Below are 12,101 nucleotides of genomic sequence, written 5' to 3' on the forward strand. Positions count from 1 at the left end.
ACTCTTCTCAAGCCCTGCTCTTTATGCCCCCACCTATAGAGGTAAGGCAGGTGGTAAATAAAAACAAGGCTTTTTTAGTGGTGGCACCTCACCTTTGGAATGCCTTGAGTCTTACCTAGCATCCTTTATCTGTGTAGCCAAAATGTTTCTTTTTAATCAGGCTTCCATTTTTATGTCATTTTATGTCCCTGGCTTATTTTTACAGCTTTTCATTATTCACAATTTTTTGGCTTTATGATTCTATGGTAATGTTTTTATTAGTAAGCAACAATGAACATATATCTATAGAGGAGACATATAATTTTTCTAAATAAATACAGTTCAAATTAGATGTAATTGGCTACAGGTTGTTTTTTTTTTTAATTGTTATTTATTTGGCTTTAAAATGCATTCTTTACCAGATCCCTTGGGTAAAAGATGTCAGGGATATCCAACCTGCATGAACCTCGGTCACCTTGATCCCTCTTTGCCAGCACTCTGAAAGCTTTGGCAGGTTTCCTTTTCAGGGCTTTTTTAATAGCAGGAACGTATTTGCATATTAGGCCACATACCCCTGATGTAGCCAATCTTCCTATAGCTTACAGTAGGCCCTGTACTAAGAGCCCTATAAGCTCTTGGAGGATTGGCTGCATCAGAGGTGTGAGGCCTAATATGCAAATGAGTTCCTGCTACAACCCCCACCCCACCCCCCGCTTTTCTTTATTGGACTCATCCAGTGGCAATTCAGCTGCTAGCTGCACCCGAATAGCCAATACTGCTGCTTCTTTCCCCTCTTATTGGCAGCTGCCATTCATTCAGTCAGGACCCTTTATCCCAGTCTAAACATAGTTGAATTTGCTGGCAGAGATCTATTACTGCTATGCTCAACCATTCACTAAAAGTACCAACTCCAAAATCAAAAACAGTGAGTCACAAAACATCTCAATGTAGAGTGAGCATTAAACACTGAATGGATACGAAACAGCTAATTCTATTAATTGTCAATTTCCAATTATGCCCTGTGAAATTACAGCTAGAAACACAACTCTTCAAAAGTAAGATCAAACCTTGCTTAATTAAACACTAAGTGTGTTGCACTTCTGTAGAAATTCCAAAACTTACCCTGCAGAATGCCGCAACAGCAATAGGTATAGTTTTAGGATTAGCTGGATTTTGCATTTTCCAGTTAGGGAATACTCTGATTATTTCAAGTTTTGTGTCATGAGCATATGAAAAGCACAGTCCTATCAAATATAGTGCCATGGATTTATTCTTACTGAAAGTATGGTATACAATTTCAAATAAATATTTAAAAGGTAGTGATTTCCTTCCTTCAATGTCAGATCTTTCCCTAGCTTACTGCAACTAGCTCATGGGAGTACTTATTCTACTCCAAGCATCCTTATGGTTTCTCTGTTATTCAGTTAGAGAGCTTTTCCCTTCTGTCTTCTTCCCATTGGCCCATGCCAGACACAGCTTTTCTGACAGGACACATAAATTTCCAAGTCAAAAAAGTGAAAGAAATGAATTTTTTCTTGTTCTACTGGAATCTTTCTGCTATACTCACCTGCCATAAACCATGAGCTATATCTCCCTCTGTCCTAACCACCCTGTTTGCAACATATACTATTGGCAACAGAATATGGATGAATGTCAGTTAGAAATCAGACTGCAATAGGCACTATGCACAGAGGATGCTGCATGCCATCACAGTGAACAGTTATTATCGAGAGTGATATAAACTGATTTACTGCGATGCAGATGGCTGCAATTTGACCACCCCATGCCAATGCAATCTTGCTAACAAGGGTTAGTGATAACTGGGAGCCTACATGCCAGAACTTCAATTTTTGCAATGCTCCATGTTTATTCATGGAGAAGTCTGGCTGCTGGTATGAGACTATGCCTCTTCCAACTTTTCTTAATCACATCTAACTGGCAGCATATTAACTGTTTAATTAATTGAGCCATCTGAGAGCATAGGGGAATTGACACAAACAAAGACGATCCTAATCACACCACTTGAAGATCTGGGGACTTCAATAATGGGAGATACACACAGGAACACATGCATTTTTATAGATGTACATCGACACAGTAGTTTTTAGTTGGTTTGTTTTATTACAGATACACAATGGAGAAGCAGTTGACAGTGAATTTGAAAGACAACCTACTAAGGAAAAAAAATGAAGACATCAGGACCATGGACAGCACTGAGGGGAAGCATGGGACAACAGCATGGGGGAAGGTAAAGTCCCCTATGCTGTGTGACCTGAAGAACTTTCTGTGTGACCTGAAGAAAAAGGTCCCCATCCAAGTCCTAGTTTTGCTGGTTCTTTATATGCTTCTGCATGGGGCACTGTAGATAATTCACCAAATTAACCACCACATATTGAAAATAACACAATATGTGTATCAGAGATGGTATAAGTAGACACACTATCATTTCAAAGTTAAATTTAATTTCTAATGTAATTCTTCACTTGCACTCAACTATATTTGTTCCTCTGAATTCTAAGGAATGAAGATTATCTGCCTTGTCTTTGCTGGCTGCAGCAAGAAGCAAAGCTGCAAGGAAAATGTGGAATGGATTTTCCATTAAGGTCTGTGTGCCCAGAGACTTTAATGGAAAATCCATTCCATGATTTACTTGCAAGTTTGTGCTGCAATGTGTTTCAATGGAGGGAAGATCAGTTTCACTTTTCAGTGTTCCTATACCCAGCTGAAGCTCATGCTACCTGGAGTTGTGTCCTTGCAAATAAAGGGTTGATGCTTTGAGCCAGCTTGTCTCTGCTGAATGGACTTGGCCTAGTGAGTACTTTAACTTGGAAACTCACAGCCAAAGGGAGATATCCCACTGGAGAGCCATTGCCAATCTAAGTAGAATCCACGGAGAGGGGAGAAGCTTGCAATGCCATTTCATTGTTTTCCCAGCATTTTATATTTTTTAGTTTCTGCTGTGATCCTTGTGCCTTTTCTTGATGTTTTATTTTTAAAAACTACATTGCCAAATCTCACTATTCCCCCACCTTTCCATTGTTAAAAATATTACAAGAGTTTTAAGCATGTTTGTATTTTAAATTAAAAATAATATATTTAATTGTGCTTGTCTGTGTCCTGTATAAAGTTTACATCTCCACCACCTGATATTACATTTTATGACACACAAGCCCCCGTTTGTGTCAGATCTGATCCTCCTAACAAATGATTTTGACACTCCTGATGTAGGCTACAGGAACTATCATCTCATTAGCCTTATCCTTTTCCTTCCCACCTGCCATCATCTCTGTCTCTCACTCCCCTTCTGTCACCACTGCCAAATGTAATTATACCGCAGTACTTTATGCTGTCTGTGTTTTCATTCACATAATATTACTCTGACCAGTTACTTTACTAACCAATACTTTACTAACATATTTGGAAAAAGCAATTCAAAAATGGGGAAGAATAAGAACCCTCTTTACTAATAAGCATGCAGTCCCGCTTCTTTCAGATCATTTTTGCATATGAATGGACACAGTTGCAGCAAAAGTCTGAACAAGTTGTGACCAAGAAAACTAACAAAGCCAACCAGCCACATAAAAAATGTAAAGCATTCTGCCACAAGTTGATAAGCTTCCTGTTTTTGCTGTTTACTGAGAACTGCAAAATCCAGGAGATTGCCAAACACCTAGTCACCACACTCAGTTTGGTAGATGACAAATAATACATGACTGACGCTCATCTTCAGGCTTCTGCTCATAAACTCCAAACAAATTTAAGTATCAGGCATTAAAAGAAAGATGCTATAGCATTATCCTTTGGTGCTTTTTGTCTTATGGGTACTTAAAGCAATTTGGCATTGAGATTTCTTAAAACGACAAGCCAACAATGCGATTGTTATGAGGGATTTTAATTCATTCTTTTCCTAGGACTAATTATAAATTGAGAAATAAAAGCCGCTTAACTTTTAAACTGAGAAAATGGGTTATGTGGTCAACAAATTAATGCAGTGTGAAGCGTATTTCCTTTTGGGGGGGCAATATGTCCCCCCCATATCTCAGTGCTCTAAGGCAATTGCTGTGTGAATTGCTTGCTTATAGTTTACTTATCCCTCCCCCCCATACATATATGGTAGAATCTGGGCAGAGAAAGGTGAGCAATGTCTCTATTGTGCCAGTGTGAAATGGGTATTATATTGCCCAGGGAATGAAAGCTGTACAAGTAAACTGAATAAAGAAATGGAAAGTTGTATCCAGAGTGGTTTTTGTTGATGTTGTTGTTTTGTGATTAGCTTCAGCATTCACTATTGTATTTTCCCCAGCAGCTGGGTCCTTTGTGCAATGGAAACCCTGAATCACCAGCAGGCCTATAGTGTGAAAATTCCCAGATTAATTATACTGCAACAATTTCATATTGCTACCCATGGTTTGCAGACTATGCTTTGCAAGAATCCTTGGATTGAAATGTCAGGGTAAGATGACTCAACCAGCAGTGTGTCATATTAGACACTTGTGAAATATAAAATCCCAGAATTTATCTGTTTGGTATCCATGGCATTTAGTATGTCATATACCCTTATTTTCATCCTCAGGGTCTCTCTTTTGATCAGACCTTGATTCAGCCCTTGGAGAATAGCTATTGCAAGAAAGTGCAAGAAGATGCTTAACACAGATTCACAGATATTCTGCTTATCTAAAGATAGCGCTACAAACAGTAAATTAATGCTAAATAGAAGCCATCTGGGATAAAGCCATAACACAAAGCTGCATTTCTTCAGAGCAAGTTATATCAGGCAATTGCAATGATGGCAACTTATTTCCTAAAGCTGCTGTTAGTTTGCTGAGACAGAACCTCCTGTGCCTCCAAGCAACATTACTGAGATATTAGAGCCAGTACAACATTAATCAGACAAACTATCAAGACACATGCCTGCAATTACAGCATCTAAAGCAATGAGATCGGAAAAAGCAAGTCAATACTTACACAATTATGACACTCACATGCAAACAGCAGTGTTCATCAATGGGCCTGCTATGTGCATTTCTGTCAGGACCATCAATAAACTCTCTACTTGCAAATGACTTTTTGAAATTTACAGACATTTCACATACATTTGAGAGCGGAAGAAATGCTCTTTGAGATTAGACAAAAAGGTCTGTCTAGTCCAGCATTCTCTCACCAGTGGTGGCCAACTGAATGCTTCTGGGAAGCTCACAAGCAAGACTGTTTACTCACAAACATTTGAACAGCCAGGGCTTTTTTTGTAACAGGAACTCCTTTGCATATTAGGCCACACTCCCCTGATGTAGCCAAGCAACGTACAGCAGGCCCTGTACTAAGAGCCCTGTAAGCTCGTGAAAGATTGGCTACATCGGATGTGTGTGCCTAGTATGCAAAGGAGTATGCTACAAAAAAAAAAGCCCTGTGAACAGCTAAACTGACATCACGACGGTCAGCTCAATCAGACACAGAATGCAAAATTGTTACACTAGATGCAGCTATGCAAGCAGCACTGCCAACTCTCACAGCTCCAATATATGAAGCTGACTTCCAAAATCATTAAGAAATTACCAGCTAAAGGCTTTAATCTGAAACATGCTTACTTCAAAGAAAGTCCTACTCAAATAAATGGGATTTGTTTAAAAGTACATATTTTTAAGATTGGTGTATTAAAAGAATAAATTCAAGTGCTCTTAATTGAGCATCAGTAAAATATATTTCCATGCCCTTTTAATTGTCCTGCAGTATCTGATTTCTAAAAAAAAAACGTTTGAAAATAATAGTTGTAATTAATTACATTACTATAGAAGATGCAGCACGTTGGGGGGAAATCAATTTTACAAAGCCTCTTAATTAAACAGTGAGATTTGGCAATATGTTGGATAAGGCTAGATAACAAAAGCCCATTAACCACATTTCTGTCTGATGCATGGCCACTATCATTTATCTATTGTTTGCTCCATATTCTCCTTTTTGCCCTGTCAACCGCAACTACATTAGCTTTTATGAGTAAACGAGGAACAAAGATATTCTTTCAAACAAACGAAATGGTTACAGAAACTCTGACTGTAACAAGCTGAAATTCCTGGGGCATAAGATGCTTCTGGGAGCTTCCCTTATGATTAAGTGGCTAACTCTATTTATCCTAAGAAGGATATAAGAATATCCCACTTAGTGCATTCCATCCCTGTCTAAAGCCTCTGTCACTTCTGTTTGCAATCTCAGTGTGTATCCTCCACCCCATCTTTGTAAAGGTGAGCTCAGAAGAAGTTTAAGTCCTCTGCCTGAAGGTTGGTGCCTTGTTCATAGGCTGAATCCACTGCACTGTCAAATTTGTGCTCTATCTCCACCTCAGTAAAATTTATTTGAACACACAAAACACAGACAATACACACATATATTGGTTCCTCTGTGACAGTTCCACAGAACACACATCACTTTGAATAACATATGTGAAGGTTTTTCTTCCGCTTGGTAAAACAGCAAGATACATCAGAAAAAGGACACTTTCTTTTTTTTACAATGTGTGAATGGTAAACAACCATGGAAACAACAACGATGGGTATAAGAAATAATATGTCTCCACATACAATACATTGTTTCTATAGAAATAGTATCTTCATATACATCTATGTAAATATACAGTAGTCTCACAGTAAATCAGCAGGAAACAACATTAGATTATCATTGTGGTGTGCGCCTACCCAGCAGTACAGACCACCATAAATGCACAAGTTTGCCACAGAATGAGGCTGGCCCTGTTAAGTCATAGCATTTTAGAACTATTAAATGGTATATCACAGACAGGCTGTCTTTGTCTCTTTTCAAGTCTTTTGAGAAGGTTAGCTCACTCTTAAACAGTCTGAATACCGAATGTGCACAAAAAAAAGTTTAAAACAATAACTCATATAACAGTGCATTAGAAACCTAACCAAACAGACATAATCAGAGTCATCCAAGGAAAAACCCATCAAGGTCCTGGTGATAGCAAGCTACTTGGTGTTAGCTGTGATAGTCACCATGACTGCGAGATGGTATGGTATGTATAGTTTACTATTCACATCACCAGATTAGCACACTCAGCATTATACCATATACACAAGACGTACAAAGAACATACACAGTGCAGAATATGGATACTGACATGTTTTCATGTTTGACAGCATATTTTATATACACATATATATCACAGATTAGGTAGCCACACAAAATATATGGCCTTTAAGGAAATCACTTTATAAAATATTTATAATATTCTGGGGATATCTAAACACAATGCACTCCTGTTATAAATATAATGCATTGAGCAAGAAGTGAATAACTTGACCAGTAACCTTATGGCACAATCTTTAAGGAACATTTCCTGCACAAATCCCACTGAAAATGTAAAAGAGAAATGCTAAAAGAAGACAAACTAATCTGGTTACATGCTATGTAGCAAAACCATGAAAATGTTACCCTGCTGTAGCACAGTTTATAACATCCCGATGATACCACAAATAAAGAACAGGTGAATCACAGAGAGTACCGCAAAAGAAAATATTATCTCCAGATGATTCATGCAAGTGATCAAAGCAATATGATGCAACAGAAAGTAAAAAGAAAAAAGAAAAAGTAACTGCCAGGGAAGCCCCTAGCCCTACAGTAAATCACTTCCCATGGAGCTGCACATATATGTACCCATCCTTCATCAGGCTGGCTTTGAGGAAATATAAGGTAACTTTGGCCTAATTTAAAAACACACATATGTCTGCAAACTATACACCTTAGATCTCTTGCACAAGTCCCACAGATTTCATTGGTGCTTGTGTTAAGAGATGTTTCTGATGGATTTGCCATGTTAACTGACCTGTGTACCAATGGTTAGCTGCATCTGATGCAGGTGCTGGTTCATGTGACACAAATAAACAGTATAAGAGGAGTGCACTATGCTCCTAAAGTGGCATCCCCCTTTCCATCCCAGCCCCTTTAGTTTTTTTGAAAATATGGTAGCAAGACAGGCAGTTTGCATCCATGCACTCAGGAAAACACAAAGCAACACATAATGTCAGACTGCAAGTTATAACTAGAGCCTTCCTGCTTGGCATTCTATAGCCTTCATGGACCCTCATGCCATTCCTCCCTTTGTGGGATTTAAGAAACTGCTTATAGTACTTTATTGGACCTGCAAAACCATATGCCATCATAAACCTATATTTTCCTGCACCAATACTGTTATTTGTTGTCATATATAGCCCAGCTTCCAAATGATTGTACTTAAACACATCTATTTTATTTAGCAAAAAATGGTTTCCACTGTACCCTTGCTGTGTCCTCTTCCTAATGTGACAAATCCAGAGGAGATGAAATTATGGAAATCTGGGCCTCCACTTCGATAAAAATCTTTTCCATAGTGACCTGCCAAGAAAATATGAGAAACAGCACATCACGACATGCAACTCCTGCTGGCCTCCTTCCAGTTGAATGATAAGTCGTAGTTCTGGTCCTAAGCAAAAAATCTGAGAAATAAATCATACCTTGTAGGTCAGACAGGGATTAACACAAAACACAGAAGGGGTTCCTATCACCTTGCTGTTATTGATGTATCAAACTCAATTATCACCACCCTTTTGACAACCTTGCTCACTTCACATTTTGCAAGCTGCAGTCTCTGTTCTGTAGAACACGTATGCTACTGTCCATCCTAAGTAATTATTTTAAAAGAAATGGTAGTAGCTGATAATCACATTCAGAGCATCAATGGATTCATAGAATTATAGAGATGGAAGGTACATCCAGGGTCATCTAGCCCAACCCCCTTCACAATACAGGAAATTCACCCCCAGTGACCTCTGTTCCATGCCCAGAAGATTGGTGGGGAGGGGACCTCCAGGATCCCTGGCCAAACTGGCCTGAAGAAAATTGCTTCCTGACCCCAAAGTGGTGATCGGTATTTCCCTGGGTAAGAATGGGCCATGAGAACTAAGCACTGATACAACCCTTCTAGCCCTCCCTCTCATGATCTGCCTAAGTTTAGATTACATGGCTCCCCTGACCACAGAACCAACTAACACCGGTGGGTGGGGACTGCCTTTGCCTAACCTGGGAGGATGTGGGAATGATGATGGACACAAGTGTCACAGCATCAGGAGGCTATCAAGAGAGGAACCAGCAGATAATATAGGCTGGTTCCTCCCTGTCCACTTCCTTTTTGTGCCTTCTGCTCAGAGGACAAAGGCAAGTGACAAGGCATGACGAGTGTAGCCTGCAGGAGAAGCCATGTGGTCCACAGTGGTGGCAACATGAGCAGTGAACTTCCTACAGGCTGGGCACTACCAGCCTCATGCCCCGGCACCTTGAGGGTGTCAGGCTCTGTTCATACTAGATAATGCTGTTACTAACCATATTCAATGCTGCCTAGAAATGCTAACTAACTTAGAAGCTGGGAACAACCAGGAGGGCGGGGGGAAGAGTAGAGGCCGCTTCCCATGAATATCAAAGGTTGCCAAGATCCCTTTGAAGCCTGCAGTATGTGCCAAATTCTCACCTCCGCTCTGGAGGCCCAAGGACATTGCTGCTGGGAATTGTAACCACCAACGGACAAGATAAGGGGGGGGGGGGAAGCGTTGGGAAAAATCTCACATGCAAAGCAACCTTTTGTTTTGGGAATCAGGGGTAGAAACCATTGCTTTGAAGTAGAAAGATAAATGCCAATAGTTCAAACTGATCTTCATCAGTTCCAATAGTCGCCATGCTGGAGTAACACTGAAGTATGCAATAAAGACAACTTTGTTTCAAAATATCAAAGTCTGCTTGCTTGTAAGCTTCAACGAACCTACGCCTGACATTTTGGAACTGATCCCGCAGAAGGTTTATCAGCGCGGGTAACTTTGTAGCGGATGGCTGAAAAGGCACCCAGCGACCGAGAACCTTCAGAACTGATCGACATCCCGGGGTCTCCGGTGCGGCATGTAACCGAGAGGAGGGCGGTCAAACTCGGGGGAAGAAGACACGTGCAGGAGCTTTTCATCACTCCGAAAGCATGGTACCCCCGCACCTCAACCACCCTGATGGATGAGGCCGCAATCCGGCATGAGGCCATCCTGAACCGACCCGTACCGAAGGAGAACCCGGGGAACAGAAGCGGGTCGCCAACCGGCATGTACCAAGGAGAGCGGTCCCCCACCCCTGAGGACCGACAGCCGGAGTCGGAATCAGAGGAGGAGGACGAGGGACCTTCCTGAGGCATGCAACTGGTGGAAACGCTGCGGGGGGAGATGTCCACTCTAGCCCAGGATCTGAGATGGGAAATGAAGGAGAACATGGCCCTGATACTACAGGAGGTCCAGAAGCAGATCGATCGAAGCCTGGTCGAGGGCATCGGGAGACTGATTAGACCCCTGCCGAACGCACCCCCGGCCGCCCCGGCAACACCGGCCGCTCCAGCAGCGCCAGCGGCCCCAGCCGTGCCGGCCGCCCCAGCCAGGGGAGGAAGGCGGGCGAAATCCCGCGAACTAGAAGCCACATTAGACGGGAACCCCGAGGGAGTGGAATACTTTATCATCCAGGCAACCAGCTATATGTGCTACTGGGGAGATACTTTCCCCGATGAGTTCAGTCGAGTGGACTACCTGGGGTCGAAGATGAAAAGGGCCACCCAGAGATGGTACGTGAGCCTGTACGAGACCAGGGGGCCCGAGCTAGGCACTGTCGGGGGCTTTCTCCAAGCACTGCTGTCGCAGTACGAGGACCCCCTGCAAGAGACGAGGGCCATCGCCGTGATCCAGAACCTGAAGCAGGGGTCGATGTCCATCCGGGACTGCACTGCGGAGTTCCGGACCCACTGCGCAAAGATCTGGGGATGAAGCGAGATGATGAAGATAACAGCGTACCGGAAGGGCCTGAACGCCAACCTTCTAGATCGGGCTCTGGGGCAAGCGAGGCCCACCACCCTGATCGGGTGGATACAGCTAGTGGGCAAGGTCGAGACCAACATGAAAATGGTGGCCCTCCAACGCCAGCAGCAACAAGGGGGGAAAACCACCCGAGAGTCCTGGCCAGGCGCAAAGCCCGAGCCCAAAAAAGTCCCGGGGGGCGGGGGAGTGACAAAGCCTCCCCCCTCCACCCGCAAGTGTTACCGGTGTGGAGACCCGGGCCACCTGGCGGCAAACTGCCCGGAGCCCCCTGCCCGTGGGCCCCCCGTGCCCCTGAAGCCGGAGCCGGCAGGAACCAAGAAACCATCCAGGCCTAAGGAGCAGAGTCGAAGCAGCACCGCCCTGTCGATGGTGCTGGACGAGGATTCTATAATGTTGGAAGACCTGGGGAAAGACGCCTGGAAAACCAAGCCGGCGGGAAACAGGAGCGACCTGTACTGATGGGTGCCGGACGGCAGGTCGTTGAAGTCACGGCACCGCTGAGGGTGAGCATATCGAGCTCCCTTTTATTTGTCCCATTGACTTTGTTGAGTGTAAAGCTGAAGAAGTTCGTGCATGCCCGCGCCCTCATAGATTCAGGGTGCACGAGGGAGATCATCACCCCCTGACTGGTAGAGATGCTAGAACTGCCCTGAGAAACCCTCCCCCGCCCGATCCAATTCGAGCAAATGGACGGGACAGTGATGAAGGGCGAGCCCTGTGTGGAGGAGACCCAGAAGATTCCAGTGGGGATTGACGATCACTGGGACTTGGAGATTTTTGTGATCACCCCCTCCTCCTCCTTTGACTTAGTACTCGGAGTGGGATGGCTAGTGCGGCACCAGCCAGACATCCAGTGGGGGGAGCAGACTATAGACTTCACTGACAGACGCTGCAAGTCTCACCTCTGGTGGGAGCAATGGGGCCCCAAAGCCCCACCAAAGAACAAGAGGCTGTGCGTGTCGGTCGAGGAAGTACAAAGCATCCCTCGTGAGTACCAGGACCTGCGGGGGGCGTTTAGTGAGGTTGAGGCTGATGAACTACCCCCCCCCCTCACCGAGACACAGATTGCGCCATTGAGCTAATCCCGGGCCAATCCCTCCCTAAAGTGAAACTCTACTCCATGGGGTGGGCGGAGAAAGCGGAGCTGAGGAAGTTCTTGGAGAAAAACCTTAAGTGAGGCTTCATCCGCACCGCCATGGCGCCCCACGCCGCCCCGGTCCTCTTCCGGAAGAAGAAGGACGGGAG

At 43.5% G+C, this 12,101-nt stretch overlaps 1 protein-coding gene across 2 annotated transcripts in view; it reads right to left on the minus strand.

Annotated features, from left to right (window-relative positions):
* SHISA6 (shisa family member 6) overlaps positions 1-12,101 on the minus strand; it is a 349,135-nt gene that overhangs the window by 211,697 nt on the left and 125,337 nt on the right. For both annotated transcript variants that reach the window (XM_060240724.1, XM_060240726.1), the window contains exon 3: positions 8,263-8,358. In XM_060240724.1, coding sequence (XP_060096707.1) covers positions 8,263-8,358 — 96 coding nt within the window. The remainder of the gene's footprint in view (positions 1-8,262; positions 8,359-12,101) is intronic.

The sequence above is a fragment of the Heteronotia binoei genome, chromosome 5 (assembly GCF_032191835.1).
Source record: "Heteronotia binoei isolate CCM8104 ecotype False Entrance Well chromosome 5, APGP_CSIRO_Hbin_v1, whole genome shotgun sequence".
Lineage (NCBI taxonomy): Eukaryota > Metazoa > Chordata > Lepidosauria > Squamata > Gekkonidae > Heteronotia > Heteronotia binoei.